At 38.3% G+C, this 24,292-nt stretch overlaps 3 protein-coding genes across 4 annotated transcripts; 1 reads left to right on the top strand and 2 right to left on the bottom strand.

Moving 5' to 3' along the window:
* Window positions 1-15: 15 nt before the first annotated feature.
* LOC136250545 (synaptogyrin-1-like) lies at window positions 16-1,748 on the bottom strand. Its single transcript, XM_066042763.1, has 4 exons — window positions 1,572-1,748; window positions 1,328-1,510; window positions 829-1,029; window positions 16-343 (listed from the first exon to the last, which is right to left on the bottom strand). Exons 1-4 carry the CDS (start codon window positions 1,650-1,652, stop codon window positions 179-181), a joined length of 630 nt encoding a protein of 209 aa, XP_065898835.1. The 5' UTR covers window positions 1,653-1,748; the 3' UTR covers window positions 16-178.
* Window positions 1,732-22,813, top strand: LOC136250509 (tRNA (guanine(26)-N(2))-dimethyltransferase-like). 2 transcript variants are annotated; one of them, XM_066042727.1, is made up of 15 exons: window positions 1,732-1,883; window positions 2,039-2,103; window positions 2,916-3,130; window positions 4,525-4,727; window positions 5,093-5,211; window positions 5,866-5,978; window positions 6,041-6,189; window positions 9,074-9,157; window positions 19,329-19,398; window positions 21,775-21,909; window positions 21,984-22,069; window positions 22,162-22,270; window positions 22,327-22,397; window positions 22,459-22,584; window positions 22,640-22,813. In XM_066042727.1, exons 1-15 carry the CDS (start codon window positions 1,768-1,770, stop codon window positions 22,719-22,721), a joined length of 1,743 nt encoding a protein of 580 aa, XP_065898799.1. In that variant the 5' UTR covers window positions 1,732-1,767; the 3' UTR covers window positions 22,722-22,813. The 2 variants fall into 2 exon arrangements, with proteins under 2 accessions (XP_065898799.1, XP_065898798.1); XM_066042726.1 differs by having other exon boundaries at window positions 2,039-2,112.
* Window positions 12,217-13,397, bottom strand: LOC136250530 (uncharacterized). Its single transcript, XM_066042748.1, has 2 exons — window positions 13,059-13,397; window positions 12,217-12,999 (listed from the first exon to the last, which is right to left on the bottom strand). Exons 1-2 carry the CDS (start codon window positions 13,335-13,337, stop codon window positions 12,250-12,252), a joined length of 1,029 nt encoding a protein of 342 aa, XP_065898820.1. The 5' UTR covers window positions 13,338-13,397; the 3' UTR covers window positions 12,217-12,249.
* Window positions 22,814-24,292: the final 1,479 nt, after the last annotated feature.

Raw genomic sequence — 24,292 nt, 5'->3', positions numbered from 1 at the left:
ATTACTACTACTACATTGAGTGACTGCACAAATTTAATTGTTTGCCAGTACTGCATTAACAAAATTGACTATCAAAAAATGCATGAAAGAAAGCACTTGGAGGAATATTTAAATGAAGTGCAAGACATTGAAAATTACAATAAAGTTCATCTAAAGAAGTGACAACACACACACACTACTAGTAAACTGGTGGCTGATAGTCGTCGCTAGGAGGTGCTCCCCCATGAGAAGATGAGCCGGGGATGGATTCATAACCACTGCCATAGTCCATTGATCCAGCTGCTACACACGGCCACCCAATCCATCGGAAGTAGTACAATACATTCAGTACTGATATGGCCACCTGTAGGAGAAAAATCAGTATCACTTTGCATGAAACACTTTATCACACGGTGGAAAATGTTATAGGGGAACTGTCGTAATTTTTCTTACAGTACACTATAGAGTGGTCTGGTGTTCAAGCCCTTCCCCTGTAGATTGGGAGGGGAAAAAGTTTAAATGCAAATAATCAGTACCTCAAGTATTTCATCACTCTAAACTCAATTTGACAAATTTAATTGTGAAGCAAAGTATCTTCATACCAAAATTACCACAAAAGGATCCCCTACCAAACTATACTGCAATATATGGCAGCCTCCCATTTAGCTCAACGACCTGAGCCAGGATATATATAATTTACTAAGATGAAACCACTGGCTGTCTTAAATATAAAGGGTGCACAAGCACATAAATACACTATACTGCATGCAAACTACACATGTACACACACACACACACACATACACATGCGCACGTGCTACATGACACATGTACACACCATTAACTTACCCATACAAGAATGCAAAAGAAGGAAAAGGCAATGGCTGCCTGGATGGTATCAGAATTGCCACCAGATAGTTTAACAAAAGTATCTCTCTCTGTTGAAGACACTTCTCCCCACTCAGCAGCAACGTATATAAACGTGATGAACCATAATAAGCCGTATGCACCAAATGCAGCAGCATCGACAATCAACAGAATTTTGCGGAGCTACAAATATGGACACATTGCAAGTAACAGACATAGAGATAGCTGGCTATACTTCTACAACATTTATCATGAAATTTTAAATAAAATTATTTAAGGGCCAGGCCAGTAACAAGTTTAGTGGATTCCAAAATGCCTACTCCGAAAAAGTACATGTAGAGTAAAGAAATAACATGTATTGTTAAGTGGGTAATCCCCTGCCAGAAACTCAAAGTACAACATGCAGCTAGACACCAAACACAATAAGTCAATCAACCGTGAAGTAGAATTGGGTCACACAAAAACATCCTCCCAAGCTCACCTGGTGGTTGCTCATAAAGGCGTACATGAAGTCTTTAGTGTAGGCCGCCAGACACATCAACATGGCTACCACTCCAACCCCTACACCGAGATTACAAGCATCCGAATCGTTTATCAAACAATGATCCGTCTCATCTGAATACGACTTGTCCGCAAGACAGCCAAACACAATTATGGAGAAGAGCTAAAAGAAAAGAACCGCAGTAAGGATGCTAAATCAAACATTACATCATGCAATTTCTTACCACTCCAGCGGCTCGCAAATACACGATGGGATTGACGACAATGTATCTGAAAATTGCCTGGCCAGGTGTGAGCTCGTCCATGTCTTTCTTGCACTACTGTTGGAATCGAAGAAATGAACGAACCGCGAGTCACGTTTTCTACAATACTGGGCCCACAATCGAATGGTGACCGGAAGTGATGTAACAAGTTGGCGCCATGTGTGAACAGGGCGCAGAATTTGACACTATCACGGAGGGAGCGGCTACTATTCTGTTCCCCAAGACCAATCAAGTATTTTACAATCCCGTACAAGAGTTTAACAGGGATCTGAGGTAGTTAGTGCATTAGTTTACGGAGTTACACGGTGTATATCACATGTTGCCATCTGACCCTCAACACCACCACACTATTTTTGTACAATCATTTCAATTCTGTAATCTTACATCTGGTGTTGTAAAGCAATAATAAAATATCATAACTTTTGCAGCATTGCAGTTATCAAGCATTACGCGAAATGCTACTGGAAATCGAACAGTTTCAGAAAGAAAAAAGGTATCCCAGGTGATGTGCAATATACACAAGTCTTGTTTACAATAAACACATGTTTTGATATAACTTTGGTTTTCAGTTTTGATCTATGCACTTATCTATTGACCAGCGCCACTATACTGGGGAGTTTGAGGTTACTAGAATTGTCAAATGCCCTGTATTACCCCAGGGTGAGGTATGATTAAAATCCTTACTATGTGTTACATGGGATTTGGTCAACTTATTGCTACTGCCATTGTTAAAAGTCCCAGCCCCAAGGCAGTTGATATATGGGACTCATAGGAAGTGGGGCTTGACATTAATGATAGGTGCACTAGCGTAACTGTCTTCATATTTTTGCACTACAAATGTGTTCGGTGAGGTGTGGGGGGCTGCATGCTTAGGAAACCATAGAGGCTATTTTGTGATGCAGTGATTCCAGCCAATAGAGAACTTGGCCACAAATTGTGCACCTCAATTAGTAAATTTTGGGCACAAAGTGTAAACTTTCAAACTGCATATATGAACAACATCTTAAAAGCATCTACTGAAACATTCCTGTGTTGATTGTTATATTCAGTTTCTATCATTAGTGTCACATTAAGACAGGAATGTCCTATTCACATTTAGACAAATACATTTTCTGGCTGATCATAACTACAATAGTATACATTATTCAGGGACACTGTACTGTATATGCTTCTTTAAATTCTCTAAGCCACCTATTAGCTGCTTACCAAACAGACTGGCTTATAGCTAGGGTTGTTTGAACAAGTTTGGACAACGTACAACTGTAAGTGGCTGTGTTGTATCATGTGACATTGTGTGACATCCAGGGCCATCTGAGGAGAAGCGTCCCAGTGACAAGACTGAAGAAGAATTGATACCAGAAGTCACACCTGCACCATCTGAGATTACTGAAGATCAGAAACCTGATCGACCTGTTGATGGTAACGATCAACCACCTGACCAACCCGTTTGTGATGATGGCCAAGATCAACAAGAAGCCAATGAGGCACCTGGTGAAGTGAAGTCTAAAGTGTCTAAAAAGGTAACGCTATTTGTTATTTGTTAATGAGAGACTTTTTGAATTGACGCATTACACAAAATCCGCTTTGATTCCCCTCAAACTTGTTATAGTAACAGTAGCTGTAATTTGATTGTAGTTTATACCTGGATACTGAGTGTCTTGTGGTTCTTGTTGTTTAGTCACCTTTGGTAGTTTTCTAGCATTTCATTGAAGATAGACACCTTGTATACTGGTTGTGATGAGCAGAAGTGTTGCTCTGCTGGGAGAAATAATTAAGAAAGTCATTGTGTTGTATGAAGTTTTGACTATAGCAAGAGCCATAGTGATTGTTTCTTTTGAGTTGAGATATCACGGAGTAATGATTTTACAGATAAAATTGCCACTGCTTATAAAGGGAATTAAGCAAACTGATTCTTACAATAATGGCTACCATGGAAAACTGGACTCCATATGGTAGGTGTATATGTATATCTCTGGCATTTCAAAGGCTTTACAACACAAGTGCTGAAGATCTGTAGGACACCTGGTCTTACAGTCTGTTTTACTTTCGAAAACTAGACTTCTGCTTTAAATAGCTGGTATGTAGACCAAAAGCCAATTAATAGTGAAAATCTGCTTGACCATGTGGGACATTCATATCCAGTACCTTTAAATTACTAGATGAAAGGCTTAACTGGTTTGGAATCACAGTTAACCAAAAGGTACCATGCATGACTTCACTAAACATAGAGCACTGAGTGTTTTACAACATGTTAACCCTTAAACCCGCAGAGAACTTTATGGAAATGTGTGTTTACAGAATATTGGCATGCTTGGCGACGCTAGGAGGGGTAACTTAACCTACAAATACACATTGATTAAAAGCGTGTTCACTGGGCAAGGTTAAATGAATACTATAACTACAGTGGCTTACCTATTATGAAGCGATGAACAGCGACAAGTCACATTTCCGTGTTTCAAAATTCTTGCTACGTGTTTAATTTCGATTGTGGGTTTATAATTACTCACGTGAGTCATATATGGCCTGATAGAAAATTTAACGATGAATCGAATGGAAGTTGTTGCAAGGTGATAGGAGTAACCACCATCGAGTTATCAACCATTTTATAAAGGTATGTAAAAGGTTTGCATGTTTCCTTACCAAAAAGTTATTTTCACAGCTAATTTTGGCCTCACCATTTAGCGTTAGAGTAAAACCCTTGGTATAATTTTGGAGCAAGCAGAGACTAAATGTCTAATTAGTAAATGACTAGTGTATAATAGAAAGGCAGCTTTGTGCAGAGACAGCATAAGGTTATGGGAGATGAGTACCTATGCAGTCTGTAGATAGCTAATAGATGCTTTTTACATGTGGTTGTGTACACACAGTTCAAAGCGCAAACTATTCCTTTGATAATGCTCTTGTTTTCTCCCAGTGGCATGTTACCAGAGGGGGTCTGCACATTCTGGAGGCTCTTGCTGCCTCTGGCTTGAGGTCAATACGTTATGCTCTGGAGGTACCTGGTGTGGAGAAAGTCGTTGCCAACGACTACAGCCGAGCAGCATATCAGAACATGGTGAGGAACATTGAACACAATAAAGTTGGTGACAAGGTTAAGCCGTCTTACAATGATGCTAGGTAGGTTATGTTGAAGTGTGTTTTGTGTAGTTGTGTATGTAGTGTATGTATGCATGCAGATACTGTAGTGTGTGTTTTTGTGTTTTGAGTTCAGGTAATCTGCTGTAAAAATAAAATAAAATAGAAAAAATTTGAAGTTGCCTGCTGTACAGAGCAAACATTTAGTGAGGGAGATTTTGGCTGAAGTTTAACCCTCCAATTGACTTTGGCACCAGATTATCAATTTTGGTTGAATTTGCCATAGTTTGTTTTGTCAAATGTAATTTAGCTGTCTATTTACCAAAGTAAATTACAGATTACATGTGTATGCAGTTTCTCTTATTTGACTCATGGGTAAAAAAAAACTTGTATTGTTATTCTCCTAGCATGCTGATGTATGAGCACCGCAGCTCACCGGAGAAACGTTTTGATGTTATTGATCTTGATCCATATGGCACGCCTAGCCAGTTTCTTGATGCAACCCTGCAAGCAGTTTCTGATGGAGGTGTGTGTGTGTGTGTGTCTGTGTGTGTAATTGACAGTTATTTGCTTTAAAGAGTATGCTGTTTTTGTGTATATAACTATGCACTTATGCATGCGCGTGTGCCTACACACTCACGCACACACACACGCGCACACACACACACACACACACACACACACACACACACACACACACACACACACACTACACACACACTAAACACACACTACACACACACACACTTCTGCTTGTCCGAGGATCAATTTTCATCCCCACTAGAGAATTGATTTTCATTTCTGTCCCAACCTTCTATGTGAGGGATGGGATGCTGAGTAACATTTACAGGCTTTTGTGCAAGAGGACCTTCAGAAGGGTGGATAGGCAAAGAACAATAGTAGGGACTTAGGCTGGACCTGAAGTAAAGGCTTCCCTTCCTCCACTAAATCATTATGTGTCTGCATGATATAACCCTTGTAGTTGGCTTGCAAGACCAACATGAGGAAACCCTGAATGTACCTGGTATAGTCAGGGACAGGGGTGCTGCCATTAACCATACCACCAGCAAGTGGTGTCCACCACAGGGAGATTGACATCACACACACGCGTGCACACGCATGCACGCAATACGCACTTACTACAAACAACAACATATGTACTTACTTGATACTGTTCTAGGACTTCTTTGTGTCACTTGCACTGACATGAGTGTTCTTTGTGGTAATCATGCTGACAGCAGTCATTCCAAATATGGTAGTATGTCACTGAAGGCACGTTACTGTCATGAAATGGTATGTACTAACTAATGGTAGAAAGTTACTGTGTGTATTTATAATATCATTCCTGGCTATAGGCACTAAGAATTGTTCTTGCTTGCCTGGAGTCGCATGCCAACCGTTACCATAGATATACCATACCTCTTTTGTCTTGTTCAGTGGATTTTTATGTTAGAGTGTTTGTCCGTGTATTCACAAGTCCTGCACTGGTGAAGAGAACCCCCAGGTAAGATTTCTGCTATAAATTATACAGAAAGTTCTATTTTATAGTACATTAAAGTATATTAAAAAAATTATCAATTTAAAAATAAAGTAGGGATCCAAGTAATAAAAGTAGTGAAACAAGAGATGAATGATGGTATTACAGCATAGTTCGGTGGGAAATTCTCTACATTGGCATGGTCAGGCAGACAGATGAAAATTTTTGAGTTTCAGATATATATATATTTTTAATTCTATATCTGGCCGCCTGTAACTGTTTTCTTGTTTTTAATGGTATATTTGATGTTAGATGGACTAATATTCTGTAAAGGTGATTTTCGTTGCTCAAGATGTCTCTAGGATGATTTTTAAAGGCAGCATTTTAGGCAGTGCATGTTATTTTTGGGGGATCCCTATTTAAACAGTACTACCGTACTATTTGATAAATATTGTGAACTAATAGCATTACTTATGTACACATGTATGTACAGAAATATGCTACATGTTTGCTTCATTGGTATCGTAGATTGGGAAATTTCCATGTAAAAATTTTTAAATGTAGTGATGCTAACAAAATAATTTATTCTACTGCAAAAAAACATTCTACACTATAGTTTGCGAGTTGTCAATCACAATTATTAATAGCTATTAAATAGAAGTGACCTAGATTGCAACATAAGCTAGGACTGCTATAGCTGGATATCCTGTTTTGCGTATGTACACCTGTACAAGCTACCATATAGCTTTTTTTTTTTGAAGGGGAGGAGGGAGGGATTTTTGCAGATTGGCCACAAGAATTTTTCCCCTCAAAATTTGCGGATTGGTCAAAATGGCATCATTTGAGTATTATAAACCCCTGAAGAAGCCCCTCAAAATTTTGGATGGTGGCAACCCACAAAAATTTTCCCTTTGAAAAATCCAGTATCAGGAGCTTATAAGCGTGAAGGAGCGTGATACTAGTGGTTTCAACATTACTTAAACCTCAAGTAAATCTCAAGTCCATTTATGGTATTCATCCTATATTCACTAATGCTCAGTGGTTTATTGCATCATCACCTTCAAGCTGTTTATGATACTGGCAAGAGTTCATAATATAAAGTAGTAAGATTGTATATTATAAACTCTTGATACTGGTTTAGCCATGATGAGTCTAAGTACTTGTGTGCCTTGCAGTACCTATGAGCTCCTGATGGTTAGGTTAGGGTTTTGGGCTTTTCTGGCCACTAAAACCAGCCTAACAATATATTCATTTTGCCTTGGCAGTATTGGTTAGGTATAACCGAGCCCAAAAGTGCCTTCAGTACGACCTGAAACACTTCCAATAGGTTGCTACAATTTTTATTTACTTTTTAAATGTTTATTTAGTGGAATTTTCTACTGACTGCATAACTACTGACTGCCTGTCTGACTGATGCCTTCAGACAAGCATAACTCAAGGCAGGCCTGATTTTTCACTGTTCAATGTCACTTTAGCCCTACAGTTGCCTTTGACATACTGCAGTATGTACAATACATGTTTCATGGACTTACCTGTGTCCTCCTTTGTGTCCCCCTTTGTGTCCCTTTTATCTTTGCTGACAGCACAAAGTGTCAATTTACGGTAGCACCATATGATGGTTTCTGTATACGTTTGTAACAGGAGTTTCCACTGTGACTGGATTAATTGCAGAGGTCCTTCTCGTAGTGTTCTCAGTATCAGTGGAACCTCAGTTATCCGGACCCCACTTATCTGGATTCTTGGCTAACCAAACTACGGAAATGACTGCTCTATTAGAGTAGTGACTGTTCTATTAGGGTAGTTGAAATACTAATATTAAAGAAAAAGTCTTTATGCTATTTTAAGGTTACTTATACACAGTTTCAGACACATGGACCTTTCAGACTTATATGGACTACCCCTGGTCCCAAGGGGTCAGATAACTGAGGTTCCACTGTATGCAGCACAAGTGACTGTACGTGTTAGCTGTATACTTACATACATACATACATACATACATACATACATACATACATACATACATACATACATACATACATACATACATACATACATACATACATACATACATACATACATACATACATACATACATACATACATACATACATACATACATACATACATACATACATACATACATACCGTATACATACCGTATATGACCGTATTAAAGCCGGGCTCAAATACATGCAGGGGCTCAAATATACGCCGGGTACAGCTAGGGGACTGTCATAATAAATGCCGGGGCTCATTTAAACGCCGGGGTGCTAATGATATGCACTGAAAGGGGTTCTAAACTCGTGTCAGCTGCTAACTATCTCGTCACCAGTCTTATGATGTCTTGTCTTGTTCGACTATGCCTTCTCTTCTGGTGATGGCCATAGCGTATTTATCGTGGTCATTGTCATCTTTCCACCCGACTTCCAATGTTTCACCCAGCAGAGGAGTCCAAATACGTGATGGGATATGGATTTTGTATTTAGTAGGTACTTGTACTGGCACCTGTCATTCTCATCGAGTGGCTAGTAAGAAATAAACGCCCGGGTCCAAATTAACACTGGTCTCGTTTAAACACCGGGTCAAAAATGATTTATAGGAAATAAACGCCCGGGCTTCTATACGGTCATATACAGTACATGCATATGTACATACGTACTTTGTTTTTGTGTAGCTAGTCTCGTTCAACAATATTGTGCGAGCATGCAGAAGTAACTTTGGACATTCATAATTTTGCATGTTAAAAAAACTATTTTGGTGTATGCACCTTGACTTTTTGAAATTATAACATTCCAGACTTTAATCACATGGAAATTTTATAACCCAATCTATGGTATTTATTAAATGTAGCCTTTTGATTTACACTTGCAGTAGGTCCATCTTACCATGAGCATTTTGTTCATTTCTGTAGCAAATTGTCCATGGTTTATCACTGCAATGGATGTGAGAGTTTCCACCTGCAGCCTCTTGGCAAAAAGATAGAAGAGGGTAAAAGGTATGTATGTGACACATTTTGGCTACTGTAAAATGTGTGTGATGATGATTGCATCATTCTTTCAGCACTTAAAGGCTTCTTAATCTAATTGGTGCAATATTAGCTGTTGCACTTAGATGGTTTTTACCCTATTAGCTATATATACAGTGTTGGGGAAGTCACCTTTTCAAATATATTACATAATACTTTCTACACAATGAAATATATTACAGTTACATATTACTTAAAATGTAACTTAATAATATTACATATTAAGTTACTTGTGAAATGTAACTTAATATTATTAGCTATAAATTTTAAAGTTACTGAGTGCAAGTAACTTCACGTACTTTAATATTATGAATTAAATTAACACTTCAGCATATATGCACACAAGCCACATGTTTTCACACAGACAGTGGGCATTAATAGCAATAGTCTGTGTAGTCACATGGTATGCATCAGTCCAATGGACCTGGCAGCATCTTTTAATATAGGTGAAAGGTTAATGGATTGAGGTAATGGATCACTGAGTAGTTTAATGGATAGTAAATAGCAGTACAAAAGCCATTTGTAATGCATTACTGGCGCCATGATTGTTAATCCTAGTATTACTCATTACATCACACTTATCACAACTTGTTACCTTGCTTGTTACGTAATATTATTACTTTGCGCGTTACTAGTAACAAGTTAATAGTTTCTAAAAGTAACTTAAGTTACATTACTGCATTTCGCACAGTAACATGTTATATTACTTTAACTCACAAATTGTAATATATATTGCGTAGCACATTACCCCATCTCTGTAGCTATATCACTTTTGTTACACTTAAATGGCTTTTGTGATTTTTTTAATTTCATTGGCTCTTACTTCAATTTACAAAAAGAAAAGAAAAAAGCTGATTTGGAATTAATTGCACTGCTACTATTGGAACAAATGTATGGCAAAGTACCAAATGACTGTGTGGCTAATCACTTGATGTCAAGGTGCTATTTAGAGTATTTTATTGTAACACATTCACTTGTCAGATTAATATGGTGAATTGTTTGGATAACTGAAGTGCATTTACTTTTTATTTATTGGCTGTACATTTACAGCACAAATGCTGAAGGTCTGTAAAGACACCTGTTTAAAGATGTTATCATACAGTACGATAGTAACTGTATAGTAGGGACCACAAAGGAGTAGGCGTGGCCCACAAAATAACATTACCCAAAAACCAGCTCAATTTTCCCTGACAATGATGAGGCAGTATTGGTGAGGTAAAAATTAAGCCCAAACAAGCTTTTAGATCGACCCGAAACACTTTCAACAAGTTGCTACGGAATTTTAAAAATTTTTTATTCAACAGAATTTTCTACTGACTGACTAAGTAAGTAACTGACTAATGCCTTCAGACAAGCGTAACTCGATAACAGCTAAGGCTACAGGCTTGATTTCTGTTCGATGTCGTTTCGGCCCGACAGGTGCCTTTTGGCATACTGCAGTACGTACAATGCATTCTTCGTGGACTTACCGGTGTCCTCCTTTGTGTCCCATTCATCTTTGCTGACAGGGAAAGGTGTCGATTTGGCGGTAGCACATGATAGCTTCCCTTCGAAATGGAAATTGTCCGTAATTTTCATCGTGGCTATTTTGATTGCAGAGGTGCTTTTCAAATAATTCTTGATTTGTATTGCTGTGTAGTGGGTTGAACATAGCCGACAGTGAAGCGTACTGGATACTTCACTTTTCAGACAATAGTTGATATAGCTGGGGCGCGCGGCGCCATTTCAGATGCTGTATGCATGGGTTCACCAGTCATAATAAAATTATTTACAAAAAAAAGTTAACAAACAAGTACACTAAAAAAATTGGAATTTTCAACTAGAGTAGGGACCATAGCGCATCGATAAAAAGTACTGTAACAAGCTGGAGTAGTGCATGATGTTAAATCACAGTAAAACAATAAGAAGTGTTATATTCAAGCAAATAATATAATTATGTAATAGGATGGATGGCTGTGGTATTCGGGATTAATAGTGCGAGCATTGTAAACAGGAAGGAGTAAAATAGTGCGAGGCAAAGCCGAGCACTATTTCCTTCCTGTTTGCAATGCGAGAACTATTAATCCCAAATACCGTGGCCATCCATCCTATTGCAAATTAATCTGACAACCATAGCAACTGTTGCTAGGCAACAGAAATTGAAAATAACCATTGCAAAAGACCAATCACACTTAGTAACCGTTGCCGTGATCTCAAAATGACTTTCACCTTAGCAACAGTTACCTAGTAACCGTTGCTAAGCAACCATATTGTGATATATCTTGTGGCATCTATCACTATGGTAACAATAGTTGTCAAGTCGGACATTTACTTCTAATATAAACACACGACACTACTTTAGCCAATCAAATTAGTATCATAAATTTTTGTCAAGGGATCTTGACAGACAAGTGTAATACTAATTCTATTGGCTAATCGCTTGACGTATTTCAATATAATACGTCAAGCTGCTATTGAGAGTATTATACAGTAACATATTCAGTTGTTGGATTAGCAAGAGTAAATTTATTATTTACTCTTGCTATTAGGAATAGTGAATTCCTATATATTGAAAGGGGGAGTGTCCCTTCGTGCATGCGCAAAGTGAAGTTATATTACCCTAGATCACTCTCTTTTCTCATTATGTTGTTTTTGTTCTGGAAGGGACATTATTTCCTCACCAGGTCACTTACGACTTGAACATTGCTCTCCTGCATTGAAGACAATTATTGTGACAGATGACGATTGGGTGGAACTGGGATTTGCACAAAGAACGCAGCATCTGTTTTTAGATGTGCTCTTTATTTCAATTTCGTATTGTGCTGCTATAGTAGTATCTTCTTTGAAGCAGTTACTCGTAAAATGGCCGCTGCAAAGAACTGAGTGGTTGCTCAGTCCTTTCTATTTACTATGAGTTGCCAGGTCCATTCTAATGGCAGCGAAGCATCTGGCAGAAAACCATGCAAGCTTACACCATCCTGGTAACTCTTAGAACAATTAGCAGCTATGCACCACTTAACCACTTCAATTATTCAATACAATAACACAAAGTAATAAAGAATGGCAAAGTATGTATTAATTATTTACATGGTACACACAGCACAATAAAGTTCTTTATATGCTTCATAAGGAGGACATGGAAGTGATCCACACACTCCTTCTACTGGAACAAAGTAGAAGCCATCATCAGGTCTGTTTGAACCTACTACTGGTGTGAGGCTGTAATCTACACAGGAGAACGTTGATCGATGATGTGTGTATCGTTCACTCATCAAGTAGCCGTAATATTCCCTAGTCCAGCCTGTTGGACAAGTATACTTAGCTGGTAACATGTAAACTGTGTTTCTTGTGGGAATCTGACAAACAGCACATGGAACATCTGTATAATCCGAATTCGCCACAAATGAATTAGCTAGCACATATTGTGCTCCATACATGTAGGCACTGGTCTGTCTTCCACTAACTGTTGTAAGGTAATTTGGGTCAAGTGGTAGACATTGTGGGTTACTACCACCTCCTTTGTGAGTCCAGAATGACCCACCAGCTCTGCCAGAGTATACTAGTTGTGCTCCAGTGTCTGGACAAGAGTTATGACCCCAACGCACATACACCACTCCACCTGCTCCTTCTCCCTTAGGACCAGCAGCTCCTGTGTCTCCCTTAGGTCCAGTCAGTCCCCTGGGACCTGGTACTCCATCCCTACCATCTCGACCATCTCTTCCTCTAAGGATTTCTAGTGTTTTCTCAGTGGTACTGGTAGATCTTTTCATTACAGTATGTTGTTTTGTGGTATAGTTAGTATTGAGAGGTTCACTGGTGAACTGGTCATTACTCTATAGCAAATACATATAGAGTTACTAATGTACATAGTTACTGGTATAAGCCAACTCACTGTTGGTTGATGTTGGTTAATCTGTAGTTGTAGCAGGTTAAGTTGTTTGTTTTGTTCCTTGACTGTTTCTTTGAGTTGTTGTATTATTTCAGCATATACCTCAATTTTTATCCTCTGTTGTGCAATAGCTTCTATCATTTGTGTCTTCTGATCTTGTTGTTGAGCCACAAGCTGTTCTCTCATTTCAACCAGTGATGACTGGAAATACCAGCCACCCACAAACACAATTCCCAAACACAGTAGAGACAACCAATTCAATCCACTGTTTGTAGTAGTCATTCTTACTAAACAAAGCTATCTTGTTCAGGAACAATATTACAATGGATGTTTTAACTGTAAGAATACAATGAAGTGTGGGATATTTTTGTGGTAAAGTGTGGGACACTGAAACACATTAGCTGCATAGTTCTGTATAGCTGTGTGTTATAAAGTACAGCTATGAAGTTGTAATAGCTCAAGTGGACGAAATTGGAAGACTGATACAGCACAATGCATACCTGAGTGGTATAAGACCTCAGCTATGAGTAAAGTAGATCAATCTAAGTGCACAGACAGACAGTGCCGTCTGTAATTGATGCAAGGCACTGCTGGTCCCATCTCATGAACTCAAAACTGCTCGAGATTTCAGCCATCGGAATATTAGTACAGACCTCTGTTGAAATGATATGCATAGATTTCTATATGGTATACTTGCTACATAATTGAAAATAGCATGTATTTTTCAGACCCACAGAAGTTGTTTCATATTGCTGTTTGTTTTGTGGAATATTAAGCTGCTCAGCTAATGAAGCCATCAGTTGAACACTACATCTACTTGCGGCACTAGCAACTCTGTTTGGACTACTAACATAGTCCTCTACTTATGTTATGGACTGAGAAATAGTGTAGATGTTTCATTCTGTACCTTTTCATTGTACATAGGCTTGTATCAGAAATGTTCCCTGTTCTCTGATGGGTGTTTTGCCATTTGTTGTTAATGGGTTCTGCTTTGATCTTTCTCATCTTTAAATAAAAAGCAGTATGTACGTGTGAACCATAATGTGTTTATTCATTGCATAAAACTAGTACAGTGTATACATAATGAGTAGTGAGTTATCAACCTTACGAGCAACAGGGATACACCGAATGGGATGCTACTCCATCGTCTTGTGTAAAGCTGCTTCGATAGGAAGATCGTTGAGTGGAAGGTAGAGCTTGGAATAGTCACTTGGAGTAATTTCACGTGATTAGTGACTATAGAAAGACTGTCCTGCTAAGCCTGTGCTACTATTCCTCTGCCGTGCCATTGAACTTAGTTTCCATAGCTTCGCTTCGTCGCAGTGGAAATGTGATGTACTCGAGCATGCGCCTCCGCATAATATCCTAATTAGAAAATTTTATAAGTCACTTATTGTAGTACACGACAACCATGTTTGAATTTTGCTGTTTACAGAGTTACATGTTCCCTTGTCCATAGGATTCGATGTGCTCCTGGTAGAGATCATGGAGGTTTGGACTCCTGCCCAAAAGTATCACCTGACAAGTTTCTGTGATTTTTTTAAACTTAAATTTTCTGATAATTTGACTGCCTGATGCCTCCAGCCAAGCATGACTTGATTCTGGCTAACACTAAGTGCTTGATTTCTTCACTGACATCCGTACTTCAAATGTAAATTTTCCATACACTTGTTTGTTCACTTTTTTGTAACATAATTAAATGATTGGTGAACCAGTGCATACCACGTCAAAGAATCAGATACATTATAAAAATTAATTGTATGATTGAACGTGTGCCCTGACTATCAATTACTACAGAGTGTACAAAACAAAGTGGCTATTCCATTTTCACTTTTAGCTATGTTCCACCTATTATACAGTGTTGCAGAATGAGAAGCACCTCTGCTAATCAATTCAGTTACTATGGAAATTATGAATGATTCATGTGACTGAAGCCATATGTATTACTGCAAATTGGGACACAAAGGAAGGTCCATGATTTATTATTATTATTATTATTATTATTGATAATGGATACACACAACACTAAAATACAAAAATATGCTTAGGCACTAGGCCTTTGTTCATATCCATGTCCTTGTTGTTTCCAATAACAGTCCAATTGTTGTTTAAAAAGAGCTATAGTGGGTGAGGATGCTACATGGTGTGGGAGTAAGTTCCAAATGTTGACAACTCGTTGGGTAAAAAAATTTAATCTCTGTTTTGTTCTACACTGCTTCTTAAAGAGTTTCAAAGAATGTCCTCTGGTATTTGATGTATTCAACGTAAACAGTTTAGACCATTCAATGTCATAGTACCCTTTTAATATCTTGTAAGTTTCAATCAAATCTCCTCGCTCGCGTCGGCAGTAAAGTGAATACAATTCTAGTTTTTGTAATCTAGTTGAATATGGAAGCCCGTTGAATCCTTTAATTAGCTTAGTTGCTCTCATTTGCACCTTTTCTAGCATGTCTATGTCCTTAAGTAAATAAGGGCTCCACAACTGCACAATGTATTCCAGATGAGGCCTCACATAAGTTTTGTATAGAAACAGAAAAAGATCCTTTGACATACTCGGGAAAGTTCTTTTTATCATCCCAATAACTATGTTCGCCTTTGCTACAGCCTTCTGACAGTGGAGACTTGAGTCCAGCTTGTTGGTCACCCAAACACCCAGGTCCTTCTCATTTTCGACTACACTTAGATTTGTAAGGCTAGCTGAATCTGACACATAGTAATTAGAAGCTAATGTATTTCCGATGTGCATTACTTTGCATTTGTCAATGTTCAAGCTTAGAAGAGACAGTGTTGACCATTCCTGGGCATTATTCAAGTCCTGCTGAAGCCTAAGAATATCTTCAATAGTCTCAATAATCGAGTATAGTTTGGTGTCATCAGCAAAGACTTCCAAGTCACATTGTATGGCCTCAGCTATGTCATTTATATACAAAACAAAAAGAAGCGGCCCAAGTACGGAACCCTGTGGTACTCCACTAGTCACCTCCAGCCATTCAGAAACCTCTCCATTTAAAGCCACTCTTTGCAAACGATCCGAAAGAAAATCAGTCAACCATGTTAAAATCTTACCATCAAGACCATAGCCAGCCAACCTCTGAGCGAGTCTGCAGTGAGGCACAGAATCAAAAGCTTTTCTGTAGTCAAGGTAGATGACATCAATACCATGACCCGAGTCTAGTGCAAGAGTCCAATCTTCATATGTCTCCAAAAGATTTGTGAAACAAGATTTCTTAGTAACAAAACCATGTTGACAATGTGTGACAATGTTGTTATCTTCTAAGTACTGCATTATCCTTGAGCGTATTAAAGATTCTAGGATTTTGACAACCTGTGATGTTAGACTCACTGGCCTGTAGTTGCTTGCACTAGTTTTGGAACCTTTCTTGAAGATAGGTGTAACATTCGCCATTTTCCATTCCTTAGGAAGTTTACCACTATTCAATGATTGGACAAACAACAGAAAAAGTGGTTTTGTCAGGCTATGTGCGCAATTCTTTAAAAGCTGGGGGTGCACATTGTCTGGACCAGGAGTTTTGTTGGGGTTCAAAGATTTTAACACACTATATAGATCAGATTCAGTAAATGAAATATCATTCAGTGTAGTGTTTACTTTAGTAGGAAAGTTTGGAACAGCAGAGGTATCTTCAACAGTAAATACAGATTTGAAAAAAGAACTCAAAACACCAGCAGTTTCTTTGTCATTAGTTGTGAGAGTTCCATCACTTTTTTCCAGTTGACCAATTCTAGATCGCACCTTACTTTTGCTTCTCACATAACTGTACAACATCTTAGGATTAGATTTAAACCTTTGCATCATTAGTTCATCGTGCTTGACTTTAGCAGACCTTATCAAATATTTCACATGGTTTCGTTGGGAAGTATATTTACTATAATCCAATGGTGATTTTGTAAACTTGAAATGTGAATACAAATACTGTTTATCTCTTACAGCTTTAGAAAGACGGCTTGACCACCATGGAGGTTTGTTTGTGTTGACTTTCTTTACGACCTTAGGAACATGCTTGTCTAAAAGTGATAGCATCAGATTCTTAAATAAATCCCAATTTGTTTCAATAGAGTCGTGTTGAAGTAAATCATCCCAGTCAATATTATCCAGTTCTTCACACATAGCCAAGTAGTTGCCTTTCCAATAATTGTACCTGCGTGGGGTTTCCTCGCAACTTGGAAGAACTGTGTAGCATTTAAAATCAAAAACCAAACATTCGTGGTCACTAGAACCCAAGGGAGGGTAGTGTTCTATATAATCTATTGAGTTAGGGTCATCCGTAAAAACTAAATCTAAGATGGAAGATCTTTGGGTAGGAACTTGACGAGTAGGATCCAATACATGTTGCGATAAAAAGCTGTCTAAAGTTGCGTTTAAAAACCTAAATTCAAAAGTATCTGAGTTCTGAGAACAGATACACTCCTGCCAATTAATGTTTGGAACATTGAAATCCCCCATCAAGAGGACATGAGAACATTCTTTGTAACACCATAAATTACTGATCACATCAATAAGTTTACTATTGTTGTCCTCATTAGATGAGGGTGACCTGTAAATCACACCAACAAGAAGTTGGCTACTGTCTGGTAGGGATACAATACACCACAAAGAATCATCAACAGAACTCTCCATAAACTTGTCACACATCACTGTAGGTAAAGATTCGTGAACATATAATAAAACTCCTCCACCAACAGAGTTTAATCTATCAAAACGATACAAGTTATAGCTCTCGAGATGTATTTCAGCATTACCAATACAACTGGAACACCAAGACTCAGTTATAGCAATTAGATGAGGTAGTTGTTGGCCAATTAAAACTTGAAATTCAGCAAATTTGTTTGTGATACTCCTTGCATTGGTTGACAAGCACTTAAGTTTAAAATTTGTTATGTCCTTACTTAAACTGTGGTCTGTGCAGAGGGAAGAAACTAGGTTCCCCTCTGCACAATCCTCCCGTTTTTTATCATGTACTTTCTACCCTCTTTATTCATTTCGGAAAGTTGTGATCGGAGGGCTTTGTTCTGTTGTTGCTCTTTCGGAGTCAAGTCAGGTGTAACGTAAATTCTTTTTACTTCCTCTGGGTTGTTCTTATCACGAAGCTTAGTGCAGTTACGGAGCAGCAAAGCCTTTTCATGTTCTGAGGCAACAGTTACTTTAACTAATCTAGGTCTAGAAACTCCTCCAGCTTCTTGTTTCTTGCCTATACGATAAGCATTCACAATCGTTGCCTTGACACCCAAGTGCTTAGTAAAAACTGACGATATGGTGCTGATATCATACTCCTTCCTTTCTTGACTGTTTTCCGCAGAGGATTCCTCCACATTATGTACAATAACATTACAACGTCGCTTACTTCTCTCTTTTTCTTCACTTAGAAAGGCTGATATGACATCAGAAGTTGGGTTACCATTGCTGGTGCTGGATGTAAGTGGGATGTTAGTTTCCATATTATCAGCAATACCGCTCCTGGATGTTTTACTCAGTGCCTCATCAATTGTTTTCTTAATACATTCTCTGGTTTCCTGAATAACACTTTTGATCTGTTCAACTACTGTAGTGGCAATAACCTGTTCTTCCACCCCTGTGGGCTTGCTTTTATCCACCAACTTGAGCACACAAGGTTCACACTTTGAACAGAACCAATGCAGGCACTTGAAGTGAGCAACCTGCAGTATTTCCTCAGACAGATTTTCACAGGGTCCACAGTACCAGTTCCAACAACTCTCGCACTGAAGTATCTGGTCAACGGACTTACTGCACTTAGAACACACACAGCTGTCCTCTCCAGTTTCTTCCTGTGTCTGTGTGTCACTTCTTTTCGCATACGGCGCTTGCTGCCTTTTCTTACGTCGATATTTCGGCATACTCCAAATGTAGCACACTAGCAGGACGAAAACTGCTGAAAAACGGACTGAAACAGTGTTAATGACAACCAAAGCTGGATAAAAAACACACTAGCAAATAATCTAGTAGAAAAAATCACTGGAATTTATTCTCAGGTCCGGTATTATCTCGCAGACCCTTGCCAATCAAACTAGTAATCACGTGATTATATGAGCATTGATGATGCAGCTATATTATTTAATTCCAACTTCAGTTATGGCTATACTACTGACTAGCTATAAGAATTAAATGTTCACTGGCATAACTGCCGGTACAGATGATTCATTGCTTTTTTTATTCCTGTGATCTCTGCTTGAATATAAAATTTCTAATTCTTACACTTGTTATAGTACTTGCTACATGATGTGTCATTGTTATTGCAGAAGAAAGTATCCTCCTTCAACTGGTCCTCCTGTGGATAGAAAGTGCGACCAGTGTGGACATGTGTTCAAGGTAAGGTCTACTCTAAATAATGCACAGTACTGGTTTTCATTGCTTCAAACATGTGTGAATATATTTGGTTTCTCTCAAACTAAATTAGCTATCACAGTGTATACATTGCTGTACTGGGGACACAGTCACCATTAGTGATGCCACAATATGAAAATTCACTTTCTAGCCAAGTTCAGAGGCAAACAGTAATTGTTGCTTTAAGATGTGTATCTTTGTCTAGCTTAAAGATGACTTTGAAACTTTCTTTCAAATTATATAACCAGTGGCAGATACAGGGGGTTGCAATGGTTTCAGCTGAAACCCCCTCTGAAAACTGCACGCGCCCCTAATTTATTTACGATTCATGTGAGTGATAAAATCGCCAACAGTTCTGCATAGTGTATTACATTGGGACCTTTTCTTCTGGCCAAACTTCATGCTTTCACCTTTGATATCACTAAAAATGGCATTACGGCATTGAAGCGTGTTAAGCGCCTCTAAAAATGATTATCGATTTAGTGCTGTTTTGCTTCAAAACTTTCTGCGAAGGCCTGGATCAACAATGAAACAAGTGATTTTTATGATTCACTATAGATCTTTGTAGCTATAGGCTACTGAGCTATAAGACTCAGTTAACAACCCCGGCTGGACTATTACTAAGTGGGATCACAGCTATTGAAAACTTGAAACTCCCTCTGAAAATTCCTAGATCCGCCACTGATAACTTGTGTTTCAGATGGCTGTACAATATGTATTTAAAGCATATTGTGCTAGGAATGATTTCTTACTGTAGTTTGCCTGATAATAGTTATTTGTGTTATAGATATGTTGCATGAATGCATAATATCAAAACTTTCGTCAAATTTCCAGATTCCACATAGGTTTTTCCCATTTTAATAATTATACCATCTTGTAAACAAGGCAGCATAACTTCTACATACTATAGTTTATGGAAACAGTTGGAATCCTTGATGACAGGCGGGTTGAGGGATGTATGTATGTATAAGGCCTTGTGCTGAGACAAAATGGAAAAGGACCCTGAATTACGTATTCAGGTGCGTAAAGTACAGTGGGAAAACAAAGTTTTCACATCCTTCTCTGTTAGTACAGGTAGATTCTTATGTCGGTGACACTAAGTTTAGCAAATTTGGTAGAGGGCAACAGGTTGTACTTTTGGGGCTTGCCCACCTGGATCATGCATTATGCCTTAATCAAATGTCACTGCAGTACGTAGTGTTACAACAGAAGCATTGTATAAGGCAATTCAAGGGTTTTCTTTTGTTGTGTAATGTGCTAGGTGTTCAAGATTGTACTTTTGTGTTCTCTGTAAAAAATACATGCATTTTGTATTGGAAAAGAAATGACAAGGTTTTTAAACCAGGCGCGTGCCCACTTGGCCGGCTGTGGGCGCTCACCTGGTTTACTGAAATTGTTTTCGTAAAAGTGTGTGTGTGTGTGTGTGTGTGTGTGTGTGTGTGTGTGTGTGTGTGTGTGTGTGTGTGTGTGTGTGTGTGTGTGTGTGTGTGTGTGTGTGTGTGTGTGTGTGTGTGTACCTACCTATCTACCTATGTTTGTCCGTACGCACCCACGTGAGCAAAATTGTTAAATAATGGTAAAAGCAGTTTTTACGTAAGAAGTAAAAGTGAAATGAAGTCTGTATTAAACTTCTGCACAGGTGAACTTTGCTCTGAGGTGGTTTCTTTTCAGCGACAGGTGTGGCGACTTTCCTCAGACTACCTTCCCCTTGAGGTTTTCAGGCGTTTAGCAACTGAAAAACAATGGTGCAGGCCTCGTACACTACCAGGAATAGCCTATCGCTTCGAATTGAAAGGGGGCATATCCCTTACGTACGCGAACAAAAATGAAAAGCAGCTTTGAGGCTTTGTCGAGAGAATGTGTGGGAAAAAAAACACGTTAGTCACACTATAAAACAGTTTAGAAGATACTTCTGTGCGTAATATGTTGGTAAAAGCGGTTTGTTAACAAACGCTTCCTTAGCAGTGCATAGCAACGTAATTGAACGAATTACAAATATTTCATGAATTATGAAATACGAGAATTAGCTAATAATATTATTGCACAATCCAAAACTACCCTATTGTAAAATAGTAATACATAGTTGGTTAATTCATAGTAGCATATACTGTCTATAGTTAATTCCAGATGAGTCGGCTAGCCTGGTTTTTAGAAGTAGCTCAACTTCAACTTGTTAAAAATCAACTTGTTTGGTTGTGAAAAGGATATATTAAATCATTGTAATGTACAATTCCCAGAATTAAGGGTAAAACTGAGTATATATAGAGAGAGAGAGAGACAGAGACAGAGAGAACCTGATTACGGCTTCATTTGACAAAGGTTTGATATGTGTAAATGTTATTATTGTATGTTCCTGTATAGTTGGGAGGACCCATCTGGTCTGAGCCAATGCATGATGTAGAGTTTGTGAATGGACTACTAGCAGATGTCAAGGAGGAGTCAAGTAAGTACGAGACATTTGAGAGGATAGATGGCTTGCTGAATGTCATCTCTGAGGTAATAATTGATAAGAATACCTGCACATAATGTTTAGTGAGTATTCATTTATACGCTGTAATTCTGGTTTCTAGGAGTTACAAGATGTCCCATTATACTATGTACTGGATCACTTGTGTGGGAAACTACATTGTAATAGTCCCAAAATGCTAGCCATAAGGTGAGTAGTATATATATACACAATTGTAACCCTTGCTTGCATTGATGGGTGGTACATATATTAGTATCAGTTGTTGTACTGTGTCCATTCAGGTCGGCCATAATGTCACTTGGTTACAGAGTATCATTGTCACATGCTTCTGCTAACTCCATCAAAACTGATGCTCCTCATCATGTCATCTGGGACATCATGAGGTGCTGGGTGAGTTTGTTGGTACACTGATTTTCTGTAGTATTCACGATCAAACTACTTGTCAGGTTAAAGGCAACCCTGTTAAAGCCATCAAAAAAGATACTATTACTTCTGCTCTCTTGTCTATAGAGCCAAAGTAAGATACATTTGTAAATACACAGGTAGATCATTCATTTGCTTCCTTTATGCTTATTTAGGATTGAAGCAAATTTCTCGGTCATTGCAGGGGCTAATCCAAAATCACGATCACTTAAGCTGTCAAGGTTTCCTGAAAACCCACAAGCTAACTGGGGCCCTAAAGCTCGTGCAGTACCAAGAAAAAGGTTGACAGTGTATTCATGCGTGTATAGTGATATATACAATAAATTTTGTATTTAGGGGTGATGATGCAGAGGTTGAGGATATACCAGCTAAAAGACAGAGATTACAGGGGAAACGAACTACCAACAAAACTGAATAATTTTTGCTGTTTTTTATAAGCTGACACACAGCACACTTCATGTAATTATGGAAATGTGCACACTATTAGAGTATTACAATACTATTACCAAATCTTGAGTAAAGCCCTACCAATGGAAGTTCTAGATTGTTCTAGAACATAATATGTTTGCTCTATTAGAAATCCTAAAAAATATGTGCACTCTATTAGAGTATTACATTGCAGTGAAGTATGCAATGCTATAATATATTTATATGTCTGTGTTCAATATTCATCATTATGTCTGTATATAGAAAAGAAGAAAATGTGAGTAAAAACAAACCCCAGAGTCAGCCATACGCTGGCCTTATAAAGTACAAAAGAAGTGAAATCCACACAAAACAGCCAAGCTGTAAAAAAGTGGTGCAGCCTTAAAACACCTTTCCTGTGTAACAGAATTGATGCCATAAAAACTCAACTGATAACAACCATAGATGATTTAGTCAACTGCCTCAATGATAATGCACAAATGGACTGCATTTTTCTGGACTTTTCATAAGCTTTTGATAGAGTTCCACACTCCAGACTATGCAATAAACTATCACATTATGGGATCAGAGGCCCCCTCTTGTCATGGATCAAGCACTATCTTTATAATAGAAGTCAAAAAGTAACAATAGATGGCACAAGTAGCAATTCTTCCATAGTAACATCTGGTGTACCCCCAAGGAACTGTTTTAGCCCCCCTCCTTTTTTTATGCTTTGTAAATGATATTCCCCTAAATATAGCCTCCAAAATCAAACTATATGCTGATGATATCTTATTATATCGCAAAATCGAAACCAGAGATGATCAAAACCTTCTCCAGGATGACATCAACAGACTGGTCAAATGGTCCAAGGATTGGCAACTGTTTAACTTTAACAAGTGCGAATTTCTTTGCATCACAAACAAACGTTCACCATTAACCATAACCTATAGAATGGATGGTACAGCTATAAAACAAGTTTCATCAGTTAAATACCTAGGAATTACCATTAATGAGAGACTGAACTGGTCACCAATATTTCCAAAAAGGCAAGCTCTGTCTTGGGATTTTTGCATAGAAATTTAAAATCCTGTCCACCCCACATCAAGGAATCCTGTTACAAATCCTTAGTTATACCAATTCTAGAATATCCGTGCACAGTTTGGGATCCCCATACTCAAAAAGATATCCTAATGTTGGAAAAGATTCAAGGCGTGCAAGTAGATTTGTTACGAACAGTTACTCTTGGTCTGTTAGTGTAACTAACCTTATTAACAACCTTGGATGGAAAAGTCTACAAAATAGAAGAGCATGCATAAAAGCTACAATGATGTATAAGATATCTAATAACTTGATAAATATGCCTTGCAACCAATCTCTTATCCCTTGCACCTCCCACACTCGCCATCATCGACTCTGCTATCAGCTCCCTTACTCAAGAATTAACATTCACTTATATTCCTTTTTCCCGTCAGCCATCAAATTGTGGAACAGCCTTAGCCAGCAAACCATTAACTCTCCAACTCTAGATCACTTCAAAAGAACACTTATAATAACATGACTGTATGTACGAACTGTTTTGTA

This window comes from Dysidea avara, chromosome 3 (assembly GCF_963678975.1).
Source record: "Dysidea avara chromosome 3, odDysAvar1.4, whole genome shotgun sequence".
Lineage (NCBI taxonomy): Eukaryota > Metazoa > Porifera > Demospongiae > Dictyoceratida > Dysideidae > Dysidea > Dysidea avara.
This window is presented reverse-complemented; position numbering and strand designations above follow the sequence as displayed.